This window comes from Pelophylax lessonae, assembly GCF_965119305.1.
Source record: "Pelophylax lessonae genome assembly, chromosome: 3".
Classification (NCBI taxonomy): Eukaryota; Metazoa; Chordata; class Amphibia; order Anura; family Ranidae; genus Pelophylax; species Pelophylax lessonae.
Window position 1 is genome coordinate 439,257,474 of NC_138770.1, and position 25,817 is coordinate 439,283,290.

The 25,817-nt window shown below is 46.2% G+C and overlaps 1 protein-coding gene across 1 annotated transcript in view; it reads right to left on the reverse strand.

Annotated features, from left to right (window-relative positions):
* Positions 1-1,524: 1,524 nt before the first annotated feature.
* Positions 1,525-25,817, reverse strand: part of IFNGR1 (interferon gamma receptor 1) — a 146,133-nt gene continuing 121,840 nt past the window's right edge. Inside the window, exons 6-7 of the mRNA XM_082252248.1 lie at positions 15,384-15,508; positions 1,525-2,418 (exon numbers count right to left, since the gene is read on the reverse strand). Of these exons, the coding sequence (XP_082108374.1) occupies positions 2,020-2,418; positions 15,384-15,508 (524 nt within the window). The 3' untranslated portion in view covers positions 1,525-2,019. The remainder of the gene's footprint in view (positions 2,419-15,383; positions 15,509-25,817) is intronic.

Sequence of the window (25,817 nt, forward strand, 5' to 3'; positions counted from 1 at the left end):
CTTCCCCACAACAGATGGCAGAGTGCGTGTTTGCTGCTGTAACGGTAGCCAGCTTTTCCTGTGAGAGTGTCCATTTCACAGGGGTGTGGTGGATGATTCTGGAGCACTGTACTGGATCACTTCTTCACTTTTCAAGTCACCACTAATTTTTGTGCACATCTGTGCACTGAACTATGTACTCACCAAGAAGTTTATATTGCTGATCCTATCATGGGACTGTGCATTTAAACCTATATTTATTCCTATATTGTTTTTTTAGTGTTGATTTTCATTCAAGATTGGACATATATAAATACATTTTTTTTTCACTTTAGCACTTTTTTGGACTTTATTTTGGTGTTGTCCATTTATAAACACAGTATTCACATTTAGCTGTTGTTCATTCACTGTTGGCACTACACACTTTTTCTTAAGATTATTTATAAGTTTGGTATATTACTTATCTGTGTCAGCTGCCGCCCCACCACAGTGCAGAGATACATCTTTTTTTTTTATTAATGTCAATAATTACCCTTGCGATTATATCTGGTACAGCTAATAAATTATACCAGTATTGGTTTAGATCTTTGGACAATAATGAAATATGTCATTGGCAAATGACAAGCTTGTTTCAAAGTGCAAAGCTTTTTATTTTTTGTAAGTTCCCACAGAAATGCAACCATTCAGAACCATACAGGTACCCTCCTCACTCCTCGTATGCCTGAGGAAGGGTGCCAGCATGGTCTTAAAATGTTGCTTTTCACTGTGATCATAGAAAGATTAAGCTTTTTAAATTGAAACAAGCTTGTTGGTGTGCTGGCGACATATAGCATTCACGAACACCAGTCGGGATTTGTTGCAGAACCCTTTTAATCACATGGTTGATCCTAGTAAGGTGTGCGAGAGGAATATACCACTTGGCTCTTTGGACAATGGACAGAGACCTTTACCTTCCACTTCTCCAACAATGTTACAATAAGTGTTTATAAAAAAGGCAAGAACTGAGTTTTTGTACAGGCAAAACACTTTTGAACATGTAATCCAAGTTAAAGTTCCAAAATAATTATGATGTTTTACTAAACAAAAACATGTGACAGACATGTGGATATTGACTAAATGGGAGGTGTGGTGGCTCTATCACACGAATCAACTGCAAATCACTGATAAAAATCAATGATCTGGCAAGGCTAAACACATGTAATTAGAAATAGCTTTACTGATACCAGAATATTCTCCCACAGTAGGAGGATAACACCACCTTCCAGAATTCCTTTAGTCCTGTGAGATGCAAGGAGATTAACATTCATTTGGACTTGACAGGTGTTTACCTATATTTTTAAGGTCTCCTTGCTGTAACACCCACCAGATGCTCAAGCACATAGGAGATGGCAACAGCATAATAGGGGGCCTACACTCTTACAGAACTCGTCTTGAGCTTACAACCATCTATGCAACATAGGCTAGGAAGCAATTCTCAAACTGTGTGTGTGTGTGTGTGTGTTCGTTTTTGGCCATGCTTCTCCCCCCCTACTCAAAAAAAAAAAAAAAAAATAATAATAATACTGGCTAAAATTTTTTAACATAAACTATACAAAATGTAGCCCGATCTCAATTTGCACAAATAAATTAATTTATCCGTATATGATATAGAAAAAAATACAGAAGCATGTGTTAAAACCAGTGTTATCTGCAATATGCAAAAGTTTCTTCAACACAATAAGTGCAATGATATTGTCCTAAATATAAGGAGAGATATCTTTTACCCCACAGTTTTGATTTCTCAGTAAGTACTCTTGCTTGGTCCTCTCATAACCCTATAATGCTTTAGGTAACAGAAGAGATAAAAGTATTTTCATAGAATAATTCACTCTCTTCAGTAAAAACATTCAGCTGTACTGTTGTAGTACAATGCCATTGGTTCACACCGGCAAGGGTCGTAGTTCTGATTAAAATTTGATTTAACATTTGTATAAATATGGCACAATACAGACAGCTGATATAAGGAAGTGCTTAGAAGTGCTAAGGTATTTAGTAACAGTCTCAGACTAATTCTTTAGGAAAATGTGGCTTGTCATATCCAAAGGAATCAGGTAATGGCTTTGGTGGTTCTGGTGAATGCTTAGCGATGTTCTCGTCTTTTTCTGGCAATGGGGTGTCTCTAGAAATATTACCACTCACACTACTATCTGTATGGAAATAACTGCTGCTGTTGGACGGATAATCTCTTTCGCTTGTTTTCTGTTCATTTGAACTGTGGTATCCAGGGTCAGTACTTTCTTTGGAAACCGAATCAGTTGACACGTCCGTGTTTTTCTTCCCTTTTTCCTCAATGAAATGTATTTCTTCAACAGTTGGCTCAATGGGAGAAGTGGAGACATTGTCATATTTGGAAATTTGATGTGTTGACATCTGAGCAACTATGTTTCTTGCAACAGAAGTCTGGAAAAAAATACAAAAAACATAAAATGTTGAAAGATTGCTTATACTGTGCTTTACAAAGATACAAGCTTATATAATTATTCAAATAAAATAGTGCAGAGCAAAAATTGGATTTTTGTCTTAAATCCTTTTCTATGAAGTTAACTAATGGACGCAGTCTCTGTTCTTCTTAACAGTAGGGTTATACTGCCCCCTACAGGAGTAGGACACCAGGCAGAAAAAAATTTCTGGCTATGCCTATGGGCAGTCTATGCCAGCACATCCACCTTATAAAACTTTGTGAAGGTATGAACAGACGACCAGGTAGCCGCCTTGCAAACCTGAACCACAGATGCCTGATGGTGAAAGGCCTAGGAAGCACTAAGCCCCCAAGTAGAATGCGCCTTAACAGGGAAAGGTGGAACCTGACCCTTAATTGAATAAGCCTGCACAACTGTCTGTCTAATCCATCTGGAAATAGTCACAGCAGACGCACGCAGCCCTTTCTTTGGTCCATCCGTGAGTACAAAGAACGAATCTGACTTCCGAAAAGACTCAGTCGCCCCAAAGATCGATCTTGCAAGCGGACTGTATGACCTTGTGAACCCACTTGTCTTGTTTCCGGGATAGCCACAGGTCCGGAAACCAGCAAAAACGTCCCCCCACCCCAATAAACCCCAATAACAGGTGAGGGCGCACCTTCAGGCTGAAGGGGTCTTATCCTCAGGTCTGGAGAAATCCGATTTCGGTTTTCCAGACCAGGGTTGTTTGGAGCCATCCAAGGGGGCCTTGAAGGACTTTGATTCCTTATCAATTGACCATGGGACCAAAACATTTTTTTGTGTGCTGAAAAGGAGGGACCCTGCCTACGACGAGGGTTCTCACTCTTGTTAGCCTGTGGGAGAAAGGTACTCTTACCCCCTGTAAGACTTTTGATAATGTCATCAAGGGTATCCCCAAAGAGGTGATCACCTTGAAAAGGTAGATCAGGCAAGGCCTTCTTTGAGGTCTGATTCACAGACCAGCATTTTAACCAAAGTATACGCTGGATGACCACTGCCAAAACCAACAGTTGGGTCAATAGTGGAGCAGCTTTCAGCGAGGTATCGCAAAGAAATTGCAACCCCTGAACCAACTGGTCCGCCAGCTCCGCAAAGGCAGGGGGGGAGTTGTTCCCCCTGCAGGTCACTGTGTGGTAACTTAAGCCCCGTACACACGAATCGAACTTCGGCCGGGAATTTTCGTCCGACGACCGATCTGCCGATTTTCGGCTTGTTAGTATGATGCTTCCAACAACCGACTCCGACTTTTCGGCCGAAAAAATTCTCGTGTGCGGGCTATACAATTTTTGTCCTCCGTCAAAACACGTCTGATTTTCGTGCACTCAGTACAGATTTCGACAGGGAAAAATCTTATGAGCAAGACTGGGCATGGTCAGAGAAGAAAGAACATAAAGAAAGCAAACCAACACATGACATCACTTCTGAAGTAGAATTCTGTCGTGAGGGAAAATTCGTGTGCAGTCTAGGCACATTCCAACCAACAAAACACCACTCTGGACAAAAGATGGACGACCGGTCGGCGGAAATTCGTTGCGTGTGTACGAGGCTTTAGCCCATTCAGTCAAGGTTTGTGACACAAGGGAAACAGTAAACACCGGTCTTCGTGCAGACCCCGCCAGGTAGTACATATTGCGGGCCACAGACTCCGCCTTGCTATCTGCCAGATCCTTAAAGGACGGGGAATCCTCCACTGGAATCATGGTAGCTTTATTCAGTCTGGAGATCAGAGGGTCCACAGTAGGTGGCACAGTCCACTTTTTAAAAAGGAACTCCTCAAAGGGGTAGCTAGCAATCCGCTTAGGCACCCCAGGGTGACGCTTTGGGTGGTCCCACTCTTTTTTGACCATGTTGTCAAAATACGCGGGGAAAGGGAAAAACCTTTGCCGCTCTGGATGGCTTGTGAGTGCCAAAAGTAACCGCAGCTGCATCCTCCATTTTTAGGGTCTCATGCACAGATACAACCAAAGCATCCACCAGCGCCTTTTCTTGCACGGTGGTGGAGGGAGAGGTGTCATCCTCACCATTAGAGGAGACAGGGTGCGAGGTAGTAGACCCGGCAGGAAGACCTACGTCTGCAGTGGCTGAATCAGATTCTGAATCTGACACATCAGTTAAGGCGGGGGGCGTTTTTTGGCACTTCACCTATTAAAGGCCACCTCCACCCGGGACACAAAAGATTCCAGGACCGCCGACAGTGCATCTATGGATGGCTGGGATCCTGAGGGCCCTGCGGCCTCCGAGAGAGGTCAGGTGGGGAAACGTGTTCCACAGGGTCAATGTCACACCAGGGGAACCCGCAGAATTTTTTTTAAAAAAAATACTGTTTAGGAACGTCCCACCGCGCTATAGCGCTCCCAAGAGGTCAGGCACAAAACAGAGAATACCCCCTTCAGAGACAGAGAGAGACCCCCCCCAGACTTACCACCTGCACCAGAGATGCACCAGGAAGGCCCAAGATGTCTGTACAGCACGTGTCTGCAGCGATCTGCGTGTAGAAGGAAACCCGAGTGTCAGCACTAGGGTATAAGGAGAGGCTTCACCACCAAAAAAACACCTCTAGGGACTCCAAAAACATGGCCGCCATTGATTTTCAAGGGGAATCCACCGCAAAATGGCCACCAGGCAACACAAACATTGCCGCCGATCTTCTTAGCACATGGGCTACAAGAAAATGGCGGCCCAGCATGGCCTGCGGAGCTTCTGTGGGCCCCCGAGGGGACTCACCAGCCTCCTGGGAGGGAACGTCAGGATCAATTGTCCGGTCGTCGAACCCCCCCCGCACCCACCTTCAGCATAAAGCCCGTTCCCAGCACCCAGGGGTAGCTTCAAGCGTCACATAGCCCCAGTAAGTGAGGGGAGGAGGGCGGAGAGGGGCGACAGGTACGGGGGGGGGGGGGGTGCGTGACAGGACAGATGGGAACCCGGGGGTCTGGCCATCCTAAGGAGGGGCACGTGTCCACTCCAAAACCCACCAAGGGGAGAGGGGGGGGACAATTACTCACCATACCTGGAACCGGCGGGGCGCCATATCCTGACAGAACCCCTCTCCACCGAAGTGGGGGGGGGGGGCTGTCGGCCAATAGGAACCCCGCGACACGGGCATACAATATAGAAGAAATGGCTGCACTCCAGGTATCATCAAAATTCTGGTTTATTAACCGAACATCCCAATGTGGCAAACAACAGGTAGATGCGTTTCACCCACTAGCAAGTGTGCTTAACCACTTGCCGACCAGTCACATTGACTGTACTGCGGCAAAGTGGTTCGATTCCATCCAGTGAGGTAGACCTACGTAGCTGGACTCCTCCACTTGTGGGCGGCGTGCGCTCCCCGCCGGAGGCTTGCTCCCCCTGTATTCAGTCACAGCGGGAATCGGGCCAGGGGAGGAGCGGCGGTGATCACCGCTGCTCTTCCCCGATCATCGGGGAATCGAGTGTGGAGATCCACCCGCTTGTGTAAACAAAGCGGGCAGATCTCCTAAGTGACAGACAGGGTCAGATTGCAGGGTTCAGCATAGCTGAACCTGCGATCTGTCCCTGTGTCACTCAGTCACCTCCCCCCACACACGTTAGTAAGCACCAGGCACACTTAACCCCTTGATCACCAATAAAAATTAACCCCTTCCCTGCCAGTGTCATTTTTACAGTAACAGTGCATATAAATAGCACTGATTACTGCAGTAATGTCACTGGTACCCCCAAAAGTGTCAAAAATGTCAGTCAAGGGTCCGATATGTCCGCCGCAATGTCGCAGTCCCGCAAAAAAAAAAAAAAAAAAATTGTCAGTTAAAGTCGCACAGTGCCGAATCGCAAAAAGTGGCCTGGACGTAAGACAGCAAAATCTTCCGGTGGTAAAGTGGTTAATCGTTACAAAGAAAGGTCAGCAACACATCTCTATTTATACACAGATGTCTAAATTAACAACAGGGGATACGATAAAGAGGCGGACCATTCTCTAAAGTGCAGGTGATGCACATGCACCAAGAATACATCCAAATATCGGTGAACAAGAAACAAAATCTTAACACATATATTCAAATAATCTTGTGTAAATAATCACAATATGTGAAATGTGACAATATAATGAATCAATATTACAAAAAATATGTATTATCCTTGAAAATAAAGATAAATGTAAATGAAGACTAAAACATACATGTGAAGGAAAGATTGTATGGTGTATGGAGGTGAAAAAATTGTACAATCGAACAAGATAAGTTATACACATACAAAACAACAAGGGATATGTGCCATAGATAAATTGTAAAATATTCCAACACCCCTATATATCCACAGGGCCAACCATGCCCACTTAAAAACAAAAAAAATTTAAAGGTCGAAAATCTATGGGGTGGCTGGAAATGTGGATACCGATTAAAAGTAGAAAATATACATATCAATATAAACACGGACAAAGAGCAAGACAAGAAAGACATATAAATACCACATGTCACAGATCTAGTTGTCCAAAGATAATTATATCAATTTATCTAATCTAACTAGACTATGTGGCATGGATTCCAATCAATATATACCAAATATGTATAAAATCGGAACTGGAAGTAGCAAAGATAGGGGGATCCAGATATGGAAGTACTGAATATTGTAATCAGTTAATTGTAATATATATATATATATAAATTATCCAAGATATCACAATATCTCATAGAGCAAGTGACATATTGCAAAATGTCCAGATTTATCAAACATGTACACCTTGTCTGTCTTGTCTCCAATGTTTAGACGGACAGATGAATGCAAGAGTGCCGAAGCACTCAATAGAGGCATGAGCAATGGATTTCGGTGACCTATGTAGTGTACACTGAGTCTACATGTGACAATGCGACTACGTGTACCCAGCATACACTACAAACCAATCTATTCCAGGCCTGTGTAATGTACACTAAGTTGGTGTGTGACATAAGCGACTGTGTGTCCAGCCTGTGTAATATACACTAAGTCGGTATGTGACATATGTGACTATATGCGACTGTGTGTGTCCAGCATATACTACAATCTAATTTATCCCAGGCTTGTGTAATATACACTAAGTCAGTATGTGACATATCAGACTATGTGTGTCCAGCCTGTGTAATATACACTAAGTCGGTATGTGACATATGTGACTATATGCAACTGTGTGTGTCCAGCATATACTACAATCTAATTTATCCCAGGCCTGTGTAACATACACTAAGTCAGTATGTGACATATGAGACTATGTGTGTCCAGCATATACTACAATCCAATCTATCCCAGGCATGAGAAAAATCGCATAGTGAGCGATATATATGTACCCAGCATACACTACAATCCAATCTATCCCAGGCCTGTGTAACGTACACTAACTCGGTATGTGACATATGCGACTATATATGTCCAGCATAAACTACAATCCAATCTATCCCAGGCATGAGAAAAATCGCATAGTGAGCGATATATATCGGTGGCATGTATAGGCTCACAGGCTGGACACACATAGTCGCATATGTCACATACTAACTTACTGTACATTGCACAGGCCTGGGATAGATTGGATTGTAGTGTATGCTGGGTACATTTATATTGCTCACTATGCGATTTTTCTCATGCCTGGGATAGATTGGATTGTAGTATATGCTGGACACATTAAGTCGCATATAGTTGCATATGCCACATACCGACTTAGTGTATATTACACAGGCTGGACACACATAGTCGCATATGTCATATACCGACTTAGTGTACATTACACAGGCCTGGGGTAGATGGTTTGTAGTGTGTGCTGGGTAAATATATACCACTCATTATGCGATTTTTCTCATGCCTGGGATAGATTGGATTTTAGTATATGCTGGACATATATAGTCGCATATGTCACATACCAACTTAGTGTACATTACACAGGCCTGGGATAGATTGGTTTGTAGTGTATGCTGGGTACACGTAGTCGCATTGTCACATGTAGACTCAGTGTACACTACATAGTCACCGAAATCCATTGCTCATGCCTCTATTGAGTGCTTCGGCACTCTTGCATTCATCTGTCCGTCTAAACATTGGAGACAAGACAGACAAGGTGTACATGTTTGATATATCTGGACATTTTGCAATATGTCACTTGCTCTATGAGATATTGTGATATCTTGGATAATTGATATATATTGCAATTAACTGATTACAATATTCAGTACTTCCCTATCTGGAACACCCTATCTTTGCTACTTCCATTTCCTATTGTATACATATTTGGTATATATTGATTGGAATCCATGCCACATAGTCTAGTTAGATTAGATAAATTGACATAATTATCTTTGGACAACTAGATCTGTGACATGTGGTATTTATATGTCTTTCTTGTCTTGCTCTTTGTCCGTATTTATATTGATATGTATATTTTCTACTTTTTCTCGGTATCCACATTTCCAGCCATGCCATAGATTTTCAATCTTTACATTTTTTTTGTTTTTAACCACTTAAGCCCCGGAAGATTTTACCCCCTTCCTGACCAGGGGGTATTTTGCGATTCGGCACTGCGTGACTTTAACGGACAATTGCGCGGTCGTGCGATGCTGTACCCAAATGAATTTGACGTCCTTTTTTTCCCACAAACAGAGCTTTCTTTTGGTGGTATTTGATTGCCTGTGCGATTTTTTGATCATGCGCTATAAACAAATAAAAGCGTCAATTTTGCAAAAATAACAATATTTTTAAATTATTTTTATATGAAATTCCCCCCCCCCCAAAATGTAAAAATCTAATTTTTTTTTAATTTTTGGCCAATTTGTTTTCTGCTACCTATGTTTGGTAAAAAAAAAAAAAAATCACAATAAGCGTATTTTGATTGGTTTGCGCAAAAGTTATTGCGTTTACTAAGGGAAAGATTTTTGTTGTTTTTTTTTTTTACCGAGTAATGGCGGCGATCTGCGATTTTTTTTGCAGGACTGCGACATTGCGGCGGACAGATCGGACCCTTGACGGACATTTTTGACACTTTTTTGGAGGTACCAGTGACATTACTACAGTAATCAGTGCTATACATTTGCACTGTTACTGTAAAAATGACACTGGGAGTGAAGGGGTTAACTTTATTGGAGAGGGAGGGGCTAAGTGTGTCCCTAGGGGCGTGTTTCTTACTGTCATTGGATGTGGCTGTTTGTGTAACAGCACAGATCTACGGTCCTACATAGCAGGACCGAGTGATCTGTGCTTTTACACAGGGGAGAGCGACAGGCGGCTTTGTTTACACTAGCCGCCTGCCTTTCTCCCTCTATACCCGACGATCGCGAGTGACCAGCGGACATCAGCTTCTTCGGGTACGAGCGGGGGCGCGCGCTCGCCCCCTATTGGCTCCCAGGCTAGTAACGTATCAGTACGTCACTTTGCCTGGGAGGGGCTGACCGCCGCCGTATATAGTCGGGCGGCAGTCAGCAAGTGGTTACCGTATATACTCGAGTATAAGCCGAGTTTTTCAGCACATTTTTTGTGCTGAAAACATCCCCCTCGGCTTATACTCGAGTCATAAAAAAAAATGTATATTCCCGGCCAGCCCGACGTGCTCCTGAGGCGCCTTCGATTTAAAAATGGCGCCGCCTGGCGCCAACACGTTATCGTGCATGCGCCGCCGCCGCTCAGGAAAGTTTGTACACGTTCGGCTATTCCCGCAAATAGCCGAACGTACATGAGCTTTCCCGAGCGGCGGCGCATGTGCGATGACGTGTTGGCGCCGGGCGGCACCATTTTTAAATCGAATGCACCTCATGAACAGGTAAGTGTGACTCCTCCACAGCCGCACTACCTGCCATTATGCGGGGCTGTGGGCATACCACAAGAGATGCAGTGCTGCAGGCATGGTACACCTGTACCATGCACCAAGGCACTGCATCTCCTGTAGTATGCCCACAGCCCTGCATTCTCCTGTACAATCCCCACAGCCATGAATTCTCCTGTACAATGCCTGCAGCCCTGCATTCTCCTGTACAATGCCCACAGCCCTGCATTCTCCTGTACAATGCCCACAGCCACGAATTCTCCTGTACCATGCCCGCAGCCCTGCATTCTCCTGTACCATGCCCGCAGCTCTGCATTCCCCTGTACCATGCCCGCAGCCCTGCATTCCCCTGTACCATGCCCGCAGCCCTGCATTCTCCTGTACCATGCCCACAGCCCCGCATTATCCTGTACCATGCCCGCAGCCCCGCATTATCCTGTACCATGCCCGCAGCCCTGCATTATCCTGTACCATGCCCGCAGCCCTGCATTCTTCTGTACCATGCCCGCAGCCCTGCATTCTCCTGTACCATGCCCGCAGCCCTGCATTCTCCTGTTGCATGCCCGCAGTCCTGCATTATCCTGTACCATGCCCACAGCCCTGCATTATCCTGTACCATGCCCGCAGCCCCTGTTTTGGGTCTCGTGGTGGTCCAGTTGGGTCCAGTAGCTGCTGTATTTCCCACCCAAGGTTTATACTCGAGTCAATCATTTTTCCCATTTTTTTGTGGTAAAATTAGGAGCCTCGGCTTATATTCGGGTCGGCTTATACTCGAGTATATACGGTAAGTGGGTATGGTTGGCCCTGTGGATATATAGGGGTGTCAGAATATTTTACAATCTATCTATGGCACATATCCCTTGTTGTTTTGTATGTGTATAACTTATCTTGTTTTTATTTGATTGTACGATTTTTTTTTTCCCCTCCATACACCATACAATCTTTCCTTCACATGTATGGTTGTCTTCTTTACATTTATCTTTATTTTCAAGGATTATACATATTTTTTGTAATATTGATTCATTATATTGTCACATTTCACATATTGTGATTATTTACACAAGATTATTTGAATATATGTGTTAAGATTTTGTTTCTTGTTCACCGATATTTGGATGTATTCTTGGTGCAAGCACTTTAGAGAATGGTCCGCCTCTTTATTGTATCACCTGTTGTTGACATCTGTGTATAAATAGAGATGTGTTGCTGACATTTATTTGTAATGATTAAGCACACTTTGTGTGAAACGCATCTACCTGTTTGCCACATTGGGATGTTCGGTTAATAAACCAGAATTTTGAGGATACCTGGAGTGCAGCCATTTCTTCTATATTGATTGTCTGCGGAGGCGAGCACCTGTACATCATCAGGCTTCTTGATTCACCTGGAGCAGTGAGTCTTCCTTGTCTTTGTATGAGACATGGGCGTATGTGACCTGGCGAGACGTGTAACTCGCAGAACCATTCACTATCCAGTGGGACTATGTTGCGGTGGACCTAGCATGGAGCTGGGGTCTGCGCGTGCTCGCTGGCCAGCTGGGGTGACCACTGGATCTATATATCCAGCCCGACGCCCAGTCCGGCTTAGTTGATTGTAGATCTCACAGGAAAAAATCCGGATAAAAAAACTATCTAGAAAAAAACTTTTGCCAGGACCAGAGATCCCAGCAAGTAACTAGGTCCTTACTCCTGCCTAGGTAGAAAAGAGAAACCGGCATCCTATAGCAGAGAGAGGGAGTTTACCTCCTGGGACTGCCCATAGGCGTAGCCAGAAATTTTTTTCTGCCTACTGTCCTACTCCTGTAGGGGGGGCAGTATAACCCTACAGTTAAAAAAAAACAAAGACTGCGTCCGTCAATGAATGATAGATAAATTTAACATTAAAGTCCATCACATAGGATTCTCATAAACATGACTGCTGTGGATAGGTGCTTAACATTGAGACATGCAGATGCCGCTGTGAGAATCCTTCCACCACAGTCACACACAGCCTCTCCCCTCCTTCATATGACCAGAATGGTCTTAATGTGGCTTCCCCAGTGGGGTCAAAGACTCTGCAACCAGCGTACAGTGTTGTAGTTAAAGACTCTGTCTGTGGTATATGGAATAAAGGAACATCTAGTGCTCTCTGTACAATATCAAACTTTAGTAAAAATAGTAGAAAACTTACAATGCACTTCAGTCACGTGCAGACCATTAGCGCTCTCAGTACACCATAACCCTGTAAGGATGGCCGCGGGTGATGTCACACGTTGCTCCTCCCTCTTACGTGTTACGTCCTGGGTGGGACTTCCATCAGCGGAAGTGGAGCCTCATAATGAGCCCGTTCCTAAATACACTTGCGGACTCCATGGCAACCACACGCGATCTATCAGAACCAGCTGAACTGACTGAGCGGCTGCCCTCCACAACAAACAAAACCAATGCCAGTACACATATTAATAACTGGACTTATATCGATATAAATTGTACTGAGTGAAGTCTTTATACTAATTAAAAATGAGACATACTCCCACTTTTAATAATACTAGTTTAAACATATCACCAACATACAAGCCACATACATTAAAGGGACACTACTCGTCCTATCTGTTCTATATGGGCTCATGTTAAAGGGGAGCTCTCCACCTACATATCCAAGATATTTTCCCATACGAATAATGGATAATAATTTAATATAAACGTGTGACCCACCACAGCCACCCTTTCACAATGTATATTCCAAAAATGAATATTTAAAGAAACATAAGCAGACACAAAATGATATTAAAAACCTATTAAAAAATGTTGCTATTTTTTGACAGTACCCATTAACTATCCGAAATAAAACAGTTCAAATCTATTGACATTCAAGCCAGCAGGAACCATGACTTTAGTTTCAAAAATCCAAAACAATTCCCTATGGCTTAATTGTCGAATAAAATTACCCCCCCCCCCCTCCAATGCTTTACCACTTTCTCAATACCCCAAAATTAGAGGGAACTGGGGTCCCTATTATGGTGATCTCTAAAGTGTTTTGATACACTATGGATCTTAACCCCTCTCTGATTGTTATTGACATCCTCCCCTATTCGAACATGAAGGGCTCTCAAAGTTCTGCCAATATACTGTAATCCGCACCCACACTTTAACATATAGATCACACTTTGGTGGTACAGGTTATCAATTTTTTTATGCGGTATTGTTTTCTAGTCACTGATGCTACAAAGTCACTGTATTTTGTTATTCACTTTTGAACTCCTACAAGCTGAGCCTTTGCAACATGCATAAAAGCCCAACAAGAATGAAAACAACCGACTATCTGGGTTCTTAAAAGGGTCAATAACTCCCAGGGCCGAATGTCTCCTTTATTTATTCCATATACCACGGACGGAGTCTTACTACAAAACTGTATGCTGGTTGGAGAGTCACTGGGGAAAGTGAATTAAGACTATTCTGGTCATGTGAAGGTGAGAGGCTGTGTGTGACTGTGGTCTCACAGCGGCACCTGCATGTCTCAATGTTAGGCACCTATCCACAACAGTAATGTTTATGAGGATACTATGTGATGGACTTTTATGTTCATTTTAGGAATATAGGTTTAAAAGATCTTTGCGCTGCACTATTTTATTTGATTGGTTTTATTTAAGACATTGTGTGTTGACCTTGAAGTGTCCAGCTTGCATATTTAATTGATAGTCAATATTGTGATGCAAATTGGATAAGTTTTGAACTGCATCTGATTCAGATAAGAATTCTAGACCCTAAGGGTCTGGTATGGATTTTAAGGGGAACCCCATGCTTAAAAAAAAAAAAAAAAAGCACACACACACACACACACACAATGTGGGGTCCCCCTCCCTTGAATCCATACCAGACCTTTAGGTCTGGTATGGATTTTGAGGGGAACCCCACGCCAAAATAAAAATAAATAAAAAATAAAGTGTGTGGGTCCTCCAAGGTCCATACCAGACCCTTATCCGAGCATGTAGTAAAGGGGGACAAGGGCCTTTTCCCCACAACCCTCGCCGACGGTTGTGGGGCCTGATTGGAAAATCTGAAGCCCCCTTTAACAAAGGGGCCCCCAGATCCCAGCCCCTCCTATGTGAATGAGCATGGGGTACATTCTACCCCTACTCATTTACCAAAAAAGTGTCAGAGAAATAAAAAAAAGCAGAGTCTTTGACAATTCCTTTATAAAAAAAGACAAAACCATGTCCCCCAAAGTAAATCCAGTCCTTAAATAACTAAGGGGCGGGGCCACATGATGATGTAACCGGGTGACCTCATCGACCTAGCATGCACCAGCCGACGATGCCACAAGGGGACCCCTTAGCTATTTAAGAACTGACAGACAGTAAAGCTGGCAGCCAGCGACGGGTGCAGCCTGTTTTTTTTTTTCGGGTTGGCAGCCGTGGCAGAGTTCATAGTTATTGACGCTGGATCTACAACGGGAGACATTGTTTTTTTTTGTTTATAAAGAAACTGTCAAAAACTATTTTTTTTCCCTTTTTGACACTTTTGTTTGGTGAATGTGTAGGGGTACAATGTACCCTATACTCATTCACATAGAGGGCGGGATCTGGGGGGCCACCTTGTTAAAGGGGGCTTTCAGATTCTGATAAGTCCCCCCCCACCTGCAGACCCCCACAACCACTGGCCACAGCCCCCCTCCCTTTGACGTTCGTTTGTCCCCCTTTTCTGGCCTGCCAGGCTGCATGTTCGGATAAAGGTCTGGTATGAAATTGGGGGGGGGGGGGGGACATGTTTTATCTTTATAATTTTCCATTGCCAGCAACTTTTTTTTTTTTTTTTTTTTACATTTAGCCATCAGTGGGGAACCCGCTCCGCTGACAGCTGAAAAGTCATCAGTTGAGGACATGGCGGCCGGCTTCCAAGTCCGCTGCCTAACAACCAGCTATTGTTAAAGACGCAGAGTGGCCACCTGATCCAAAAATTTCCATCTGAACGGTATCTGGAAATCGTAGCTAAACAGCTGCATGGAAATTTGAAGTGAAAACAGAGAGGAAATTCGCACTGCACATGTGTGAACATGGCCTTCAGCAAACAATCTTTTTTTTTCAGGTCAGTAGTAAGCAATAAAGAAAACCTAAAAAAAATAAAATTACTGGGGCTTAAAGTTTGTAAAAGATGTCTGCTGTAGAGTATACAATACCATTTATCATAACATACCAATGATTCTGGCATCAAACTCCTGGGTTTAATCCAGCTCGCAATAATAAAGCAAGAAATGAGAAGAAGGAGAGGACAACCAACAGCAACACCAATTATGATTAGTATAGTCTGTTTCGATAAACCTACAAAGAAAAAAAAAAAAAGAAGAATCAAATTAAATTTGAAAAGTATTCTTTGAAAGCTAAACATTCCCTGCTCTTTCAAGTCTGATGGCTTTATACTTCTTGGAGGCTTCTGTAGGTTGCAAAAGTATAGACTTGAACGGCATAATCACGGTTCCATAACTGGCAATTGCCAACAAGTTTCCTATATGAAACTGCACTGCAGTATTTAGCTATCATCATGTGTGTACATGTATGCCAATAAATATGGGGTGTGCTCTACCTTGTTGTGTGGCTTTTTATTTACATTACAATTATTGTACATGGTTTGTTTTCTTCTTTTGCCAATGAATGCTGTTCTGAATGATTATTACAGAGTAATGTCTGCTATGCCATGAGGGAATACCACACACCTGGCTATGGAACAGCTGAGCAGCCAATTGTCCCATTACTTTTGGTCCCTTAAAAAGTGGGAGGCACATATACAAACTGTTGTAATTCCTACACCGTTCACCTCATTTGGATGTAAATACCCTCAAATTAAAGATGGAAGTCTGCAGATAAAGCACATCTTGCTTGTTTCATTTCAAATCCATTGTGGTGGTGTATAGAGCCAAAAATATTAGAATTGGGTCGATGTCCCAATATTTATCATTTACAGTTACATATCTGTTATATTTTAAACACTTAAGAACCAGGCCTATTTCTGACACTTGTTGCTTACAAGTTAAAATCAGTATTTTTTTTCTAGAAAATTACTTAGAACCTCCCAAACATTATATATATATATATTTTTTTATCAAAGACTCTGGAGAATAAAATGGCGGCCGTTGCAATATTTTTTGTCACACGGTATTTGTGCAGCGTTGATATAAGAGTTATATCTCTATTCTATATATGTCAAACTTTTTTTTATGCCTAAATCCCATGCTACCACCGCCCAAGAATTGCAATGGCAAATGCGCTTTGGCAAACGCATAAGTGCCATCAGTATCACGCTGATGGAAAAATAGAATTTTTGTAAGAACTTACCGTAAAATTATTTTCTCTGAATCCTCTGACAGTCGCCACCCACTCATACAGTCTTAACTACTGGGTATTGGTCTTATCCACAGGAGTAAGCTAGGCAGAAGATTTTGTTAGAAAACATTCACAAAACCTTGTATAGACACACCTACAGGGGGCTGTCCCTCTGGTCCAATACCCTCAGCTAGCTGCATTTCCAATTCAGTTTGGTAGCAAGCAGTATATAGGTCCATGAACCCCATAAGAGGGGTGGGGGGCGGCGACTGTCAGAGGACTCAGAGAAAAGAATTTTACGGTAAGTTCTTACAAAAATTCTATTTTCTCTTACATCCTCTGACAGTCGCCGCCCACTCATACAGTCTTCACTACTGGGATGTTCCACAGCAGTGTAGATGTGAGGGGTGGGAAACGTAACCGTCTAAAAGGCAACGCAACATCCAGTGCAGAGAAAAGAACCTCATCTTGAACCAGAAAGGTAAAACACTGGGTAACAGAAAAGCTCAACAGGAGCGAACAAACCCAGGAAAGCAAAATAACCAAGGGGGAAAAAACCCCAACAGGAGGGGACAGGCAAAAAACGCCATGTCTCCCCTAAGGCACTGCCGCACTCAGAACTTTGCGGCTAAAAAGGAGGCATCTGCCGATTCCAAAACATCAAGTATGTAAAATTTTGTAAAGGTGTGCACGGACGACCAGGTCGCCGCTTTGCACAGCTGGGACACCGACGCCTGATGGCGGAAGGCCCAAGACGCACTCACCGCTCTGGTAGAGTACGCCGTGACAGGGAAAGGAGGAACCTGTTCCCTAAGCGAATAAGCCTGTACAATCGTCTGTCTGATCCATTTAGAAATGGTTGCCGCAGACGCAGCCATACCCTTCAGAGGTCCCTCAGGAAGGACAAAAAGAGAATCAGACTTCCTGAAGGATTCAGTAGACGACCGGTAAACCCGGATCGCCCGGACCACATCCAAGGAATGCAAGGCAAACTCCTTAGGATGCTTAGGTTTCGCACACAGCGAAGGCAAGACAATGTCCTCGTTGAGATGAAAATCGAACACAACCTTTGGAAGGAAAGATTGATGAGGTCGCAAGACCACCTTATCCCTATGAACAACCAGATAGGGGGAGCGGCAAGACAGGGCCACCAACTCCGACACTCTACGAGCAGATGTGATCGCCACCAGAAAGGCGACTTTCCGTGACAGCGCAGGCAGAGGAATCTCCCGGATGTTCTCAAAGGGAGGACGTTGCAAAACGGACAGAACCAAATTCAAGTCCCAAGGAGGCAAGGGTGCCCTCCTAGGGGGAGCCAGATGACACACCCCTTGAATAAAAAGGTACGGATCGAGGAATTCGACGCCAAGAGGCGCTGGAAGAGAATGGCCAGTGCAGATAACTGACCCTTAATAGTTGTCAGCGCAAGACACTGGTCCACACCAGATTGCAAGAAGGCTAACACTCTCGCCACCGAAAAGGAGCGAAGATGGAAACCCTGCGACTCACACCAGGCGAAATAAGCCTTCCAGGTACGATAATAAATCTTACCGGACGAGGCCTTCCTAGCCTTGAGTAAGGTAGGAATGACCGCCAACAAGAGACCCTGATTAAGAGAGCCACGCCGTTAAAGCCAGCGACTGCAAAGCAGGATGGAAGATCGGCCCCTAAGACAGCAGATCGTCTCGTAATGGGAGCCGCCAGGGAGGCTCGACGACCAGTTGAACGATGTCCGTGTACCAAGACCGGCGCGGCCAGTCTGGGGCCACTAGAATCACCACCCTCGGTTCCGAGGCCAACCTGCGAAGGAACCTGGACAGCAATTGAATCGGGGGGGGGGGGGGGGAGGCATAAATCAGGCGATACCGATTCCAAGGCACTACCAACGCATCCGAGGCGTCTGCCAGAGGGTCGCGCGTTCTTGCCACGACCTTCCCACCTTGTTGTTTAGCTGTGATGCGAACAGATCCACATCCGGGGATCCCCACCGTGCACACAGCATCTGAAACACCTCCGGGTTCAGGGTCTGACGGCTCAGATAGTCGGCCTGCCAGTTCTCCACACCTGGAATGTGAACTGCCGAAATCGCCGGGACCTGCGCCTCGGCCCAAGACAGAATCTCGGCCACTTCCTTGGCCGCCCCGGCACTCCTGATGCCCCCTTGGTGATTTATGTAAGCCACCTCAGTTGCGTTGTCCGTCTGCACACGCACAGGGCGGCCCCGAAGATGATCAAACCAATGGAGCAAACATAGTCTGATCGCTCACAGTTCCAAGATATTGATCGACAGGGAGGATTCCACCTCCGACCAAGTGCCCTGGGCAGACAAATTGCCCAGAACGCCACCCCAGCCCGACAGGCTGGCGTCCGTGGTGACCACCGTCCATGACAATGGCCGGAAGGATTTCCCTTTCGTCAGAGCCGGAGACTGGAGCCACTGGAGCCACCACAGAAGATCCGCTCTGACTTGGTGGCTCAAAGAGATCCTCCTTTGCAAGGAATGAGGACATCTGTCCCACTTGGCCAGAATCTCCGCTTGCAGAGATCGTGTGTGGAACTGTGCAAATGGTATCACCTCGAAGGCGGACACCATCAATCCCAGGGACCGCATGCAGGTCCTGAGCGATGAGGACTCGTTGTCCCTAAGGGACCTGACCTTGTTCTGCAGAGTCCGGAGTTTGTCCTACGGCAGGAAGACTTTTGCCTGGGCGGAGTCTAGAACCATCCCCAGGTAAGGGAGGCGAACAGGAGACAATGTCGACTTCTGAAAATTGATGGTCCACCCGAACTCCTGAAGCATCTGAACCGTGGTTGACAGATCGCGCAACAGAGTGGCACTAGAACTCGACCTTAATAGGAGATTGTCCAGATACCCAAGGATTGCAATCACCTGCGCCCGCAACAGGGCCAGGACAGGAGCCAACACTTTGTTAAACACACTTGGAGCTGAAGCGAGTGCGAATCAGAGGTACCTCTGATGACCTTCTTAAATGGGGATGTGTAAATACGCATCCTTGAGGTCGATGGAAGCCAGGAAATCTCCCGGACTCAGGGAGGCCACCACCGATCGGAGGGACTCCATGCGGAATTTTTGAACCCGCACAAAGAGGTTCAGAAACCCCTGGGCGAGGAGACCCTGAACCGCCCGCTGGAGATCTTGGAAACGATCTGGGGTCAAATGAAGATTTGAGGGAAGGAATCTGTCGGGCGTGATCGAAATTCGATCTTGTACCCTGACCGAATGAGTTCCTGAACCCATCTGTCCTGAACCTTGACCAGCCAGGGCTTGGGAAACCAGCGCAGACGTCCCCCCACCCCTGAAACGGGTGAGGGCGCCCCTTCAGGTCGAGGAGGGCTGGGCCGCCGTGCCAGAGTGGGCGGCTTTCGATTTTCCTGCCCAAGGCTTCTTCTGGCCACCAGAGGCCTTGAAGGATTTGCCCTTGTCTTGTGCCTTGAAGGCACGAAAGGACCCCTGGTTAGGTTTAAAGGAAGGGCCCCGCTTACCGCGGAAAGACTTGCCCCTGGACACCTGGGGCAGCAGCGTGCTTTTACCCCCAGGGACCCCCTTCACCAATTCGTCCAGGGAGTCCCCAAAAAGGCAACTCCCTGCATAAGGGATGTCAGACACCGTCTTCTTGGAAGAATGGCCGGCCGACCAGCTTTTCAACCACACGATGCGATGGATCGTCACTGCGACTGCAGATAAGCGTGAGACTAAAGGGGCTTCATCAAAGGCCGCATCACACAGGTATAAAACAGCCTTAATTATTTGGTCCACCATCTCCAGAGTAGCAGGAGGGGCGGAATCAGCCACAGGGGTGCGTCTTAGCACCTTAGTCCACTCCACCACAGCCTGAGAGACCATTACTCGGAACACGAACACGGGTTTCATCAAGGAACCTGCCACCAGATAGGAGTGCCGCCTATCCGCCAGATCTCTAAACACCGGAGAATCCTCCACAGGCATCAAAGTGGCTTTATTTAACCTGGACACAGTGTGGTCCACCTTAGGGGCCACAGTCCAGCGCGAATCCACCGGAAACGCAAAGGGATAACGGTACTGAAACCGCTTAGGCACCACAAAATTGCGCTTTAAATTGCGCCATTGTTCATTCACTGTTTCGTGAAACTCAGCGGGACAGGGAAACACCTGAACCGACTTCTGGGCTTTGCGGGTCCCAAAGGAAGACCGCTCACCCGGCAGGTAGGGCTCATCTTCTAAATGTAGCGTGTCTTTAACAGAGCGCAGACATTGCAGCGCGTTCTCTTGTGGACCCGGAGGGGGAATCCTCCACCTCCTCCCCATCCGACTGAGAGGACTGAGACCCTTCAGGGGGTATACTGTCCGGGGCAACCATATCTGGCTCTGAATCAGAAGACTGAGAAAGCCTGGGCCTCTTCTTAGAAGCCCGCTCAGACATCAACAGATCCACTTTGGACGCTAAAGTCGTAAGTGTAGCAGTAAGTGAGACTATTGCAGAGGATTCAGGAGTACCTGAACCCTCCACCAGAGCTGGGGGGAATTTGCTATCCTGGGACTCCATCAGAACACTTAGAGATTAAATGGCGCTGGCCCTTTAAATCGGCGATAACTGTGGTTCCCACCACAATAAATAACTAGCCTGTGCTACTAAGCACTGAAAAATAATAACTGCCAGCAGAGATATGAACCAGAAAAAACAGCAAAAAATCCCCCAGAAGTGTGCTATACTGTACACACGCTGCCAGCTCGATCTGTGTGCCAGGAGAAGGAAATTATGTCACGCCACTAGAGGCAGAACACAGTTCTGAGCCACAAGAAAATGGTTGCCAATGTAAGTTTATGGTGGGAGGCTCAGAGAAAATGGCCGCTGAGCACATTGAGGAAACACATTGCCCACACTAAAGATGGCGCCCGAAGGGCGCCAAAGCATTACAGAAAATGGCTGCTGCCCTCACAATGAGGTCAAAGAGCCTGCCCACACCTGAAATGGTGGCCCCGCGGTTTTACACCGATTGCGGCCCCCACAAGCATGTCTGTACCCCCAAAATGTTGCACAAGCATCACAGGGACTAAGGGACCTTCGCAAACCCCCCACACCGCGGCAGAACCGCTATAGCGCCCCCGCAGAGACCGGGAAGGGACACACAGGAACCATACTGACAGACATGAGGGGGATATCACAGACTCCACATAGACTGCCATCCCCATAACAGAGGCCCCACATACACCCCCCGACAGATAATGCCATAGACAGAGGGGTAGCATGGTACTCACAGTCCAGCGAAACGTTGGTTACCGCTCTGTGACAGGAAGCCTCCCAGTCCGGGTGGGGGTGCCGTCAGCCGAACAGGACGCTAGGACTGAAAAGTAGCCACTTCACAGGCTTGTCCCTGAGGACAGGGACAGATAGTTTGCGAGGCCTGGGCGTACGCATAGCCTGCTAACGCTCAATGGCAGGCTGGGATTCCGTAAGGCTCTAGGATAACCAGTGTGATTCCCAGCTCCGCAAACGCTGTAGTCTTACGAAGTCTGACTAACTAAGCACAGGAACAAATAAAAAGCTATCAGTGTAAAGAAAAAAATGGATTTTTGTAAAATCTTACCGTAAAATCCTTTTCTCTTAAGCTCATTGACAGACGTAGTCCTCGTTGATTAATAACAACTCGGGTTATACTGCCCTCTACAGAAGTAGGACTAGACAGGAAAGAAAACTTTCTGGCCACACCCTAGGGGCAGTCCCAGAGGGTATATCCTCTCACTGCTACAGCAAATCAGTTATGTCACAAAGCAGTGTTTAGAGAATTTAACCCAACCCAACTCAAAAAACAGATTTTACAAAAATCCATTTTTCTCTGTCGCTCATTGACAGACGTAGTCCTCGTTGATTAATAACAACTCGGGAAGTCCCAAAGCAGTACCACAAATGAGGGGTGGGATAACAGAAATCAAAATCCAGAAGGCCCAACCGGAGCCAACCGGAAGCATCAAGGACTCATCGAGCAAAAAGATGAGACCTAAGTGAAACACCCAACAAACCCTTGAGGTAGACCAACAGCCTCCACCGATTGCGGCCTGCAGAACCTTGTGGCCAAAAGAGGCATCTGACGATGCCATCACATCAACTTTATAAAATGTTGTAAAGGTATGAACCGACGATCAAGTCATCGCCTTGAAAACCTGGATCGCTGATGCCTGCTGGCGGAAGACCCAGGAGACACTAGGCGCCCGAGTAGAGTGCGCCTTAACAGGGAACGGAGGATTCCGACCCTTAATAGAATAAGCCTGTACCACCGTCTGACTGGTCCATCTAGATATGGTCGCGGCAGACACAGGCAACCCCCTTCAAGGGCTATCCGTGATCACAAAAAGTGAGTCCGTCTTACGAAAACAAGTTCGTAGTAGTCAAGTGTATCCTTCTGAACCCCATCCAAGGAGTGTAATGCAAACTCCCAAGGATGGCTAGTCTTAGGACACGGGGAAGGTAACACAATATTTTTATTCAGATGAAAACTCTGAAAACCACTTAGGAAGGAAGGATGGATCTGGAAGAAGAACCACCTTATCCCTATGAACCACCAGATATGGGGAACGTCAAGATAATGTGGCCAGTTCTGACACCCTGCGTGCAGAAGTAATGGCCACCAAGAAGGCCACCTTCTGGGATAATGTAAGCAAGGGAATCTCCCTAATATCTTCAAAGAGAAGTTTCTGAAGAACCGACCACACTAAATTAAGATCCCAGGCGGTAAGGGTGCGCGCACTGGCGGAGCCAAATGTTGCACCCCCTGGATGAAATTCCGCACCAAGGAATGATTAGCCAAAGGTTTCTGAAAGATGATTGCTAACGCTGAAACCTGACCCTTGATAGTGCTCAAGGACAGTTTCTGCTCAACCCCTTGTTGCAGACAGACCAAGATTCGGGTCACCGAATAGGTATGTGGGGGAAATCCAAAAGATTCACACCACGCCATATAAGACTTCCATGTGCTGGAAGTCGCTTTCCTTGCTTTAACTAGAGGTAGGACTCCCTTGTCCTTCAGTACCTGGGTCTCAATGGCCAGGCCATTAAGCCAGCGATTGTAAAGCAAGATGGAAGATCGGTCCCTGAGACCGCAAATCCTCCCTGAGAGGAAGTCTCCAAGAAGCGTCCGCGACTAGCCTCACCAAGTCGGCGTACCAGGCTCGACGAGGTCAGTCCGGAATTTCCAGAATAACTGGAATTCCCTCCACCTCTATCCTGCGAAGAAGTTCCTGCAGTAACTTGAGAGGATGGAAGGCATGCCGTAGCTGATACTGCTCCCACGGGGCGATAAGCGTTTCTGCTGCGTCCGCTAGAGGATCGCGGGTGCGAGCTACAAACCTCCGCACCTTCCTGTTGAGCCAAGGTGCCAACAGATCCACATCCGGGGTGCCCCAATGAAGGGACAGCTAGTGAAAAACCTCTGGATGAAGAGGCCATACCCCTTGATCCAGAATCTGATGGCTGAAATAATCTGCCTGCCGATTTCCCACCCCTGGAGTGAACACTGCGGGGAGATCCGGAACAAACCGTTCCGTCCAATGAAAGATGCTAGTCGTTTCGATGGCCACCAGGACAGTGCCCCTTTCTTGACATAAGTCACGACCGTGGCATAGTGCGATTGGATCCGAATCGGGCTGCTCTAGAGCTGCTCGGTCCAGTAAATCAGACAAAATCTGATCGCTCTCAGTTCCGATACCCTATTGGTAACCTGGATGCTATCGGAAGGAATGACTTCCCCTGGTTGAGCATCGGAGACTTCCTGGTCCGCTCGCTCAACCGGATCCGATTGTCCAGGAAATCGGAATTCTGATTCCATTAGAAAAAAATCTCCTTCAGGAGAATTCGGGTATGAGACTGGGTATACGGTACTGCCTCTAAGAAGGCCACCATCAGTCCCAGCCAATTGACGGACAGCAACATCCGAATCGTTGACTGAACCTTCTGGAGTTTCTCCGCAAGGAGAAACTTTCTTGCACAGGATGTATCCAACATTAGGCCCAGATAGTTCAGTCTCCTGGTGGGAACCAGGGATGATCTTTGGGAAAGCGAAGAAAACGCTGATGTCCTGCGATGATGGGGATATAAGGATAGGCATCCTAAATGTCTATGGACGCCAGGAACTCCCCCTTATGCAGGGAGGCCACCACTGTTCGGATGGACTCCATCTTCAATTGTAGAAGGGAAGAATCGTACCGGTGGAAGTGATCGAAACTCGATCCTGTATCCTGACCGTATGACCTCGCGAACCCCTTAGTCCGGGGTTCTGGCAAGCCATGGATCCGGAAACCGGTGAAGACATCCCCCCACCCCAGAGATGGGTAGGGGCGCATCAGGCTGTATTCTTCAGGCTTGGCTGAGCCGGACTTTTTGTTTAGCCGACCAGCGCCCTTTGAAAAACCCTCTGAAGGGGCTTTGGAGGGTTTCGCCTTATCGCCCGCCCTCGCAGAACGAACAACTCTTTATGAGCAGAAAGGGAAGGTCCTCCTTGGTTACGAGGTCCTCTTTATCCTAACAGTCTGTGGCAAGACAGCAGGTGGTACCGTCTATCCTTTAAAGAGGGATTCCTCAAACGGATAGCGCCTAGCCCTGCTTTAGGAAATAACAGGGGTTTGTTTCAAAACGACCCCATTTGGGTAAAGGAAAATCCTTCGCCCTTTGGTAGGCTAACAAGTACAAAAAAAGAATTTCAGTCTCAGCTACCTCTGCCGGTGTAACCTCAAGACTAAAGGTTTCCCGGACGGACACAACTAGTGCATCCACCACTCTTGTGCTATGGCGGAAGCAGAAACGTTCTCCTCACTGCTGAGGAGACATTACCTGAGACAACAGCCCCATAAGAGGGACCTGCAGCTGCATTGACCAGCTCCGAATCCGTATCTGAAGTATCAGATAAACAATAGGGGTAGGCGGGGGTCGCTTCTTGACCCCCGTCCCTGACAGGCCACCTCCACCCGGGATACCAAAGACTCCAAAACTGCTGATAATGCATTAAAAACAAATGGGGTACTGGAGGGTCCTGCGGCCACCTTGAGGGGATCAGGTGGGGATACCTATGCGGCAGGGTCAATGATTATACAAGACATTTGCCAGCGACAAAAAATGACAAAGTAAAAAACTTTTTTTTTTTTTGTATCCCCCAGTCGCAACAGCGCCCCTCAGTGTTACCTGCCTTTTTGGACCCCACAGAGAGAGAGAGAGAGACCCCAAGGCTCATCCCTGATGCACAGAAGTTTTCATCAGCTTGCTCAGTGCTGTCCTGTTACAGACAGGAAGTCTTTGGCCCTTTTTCCTGGGTAAAGGAGGCG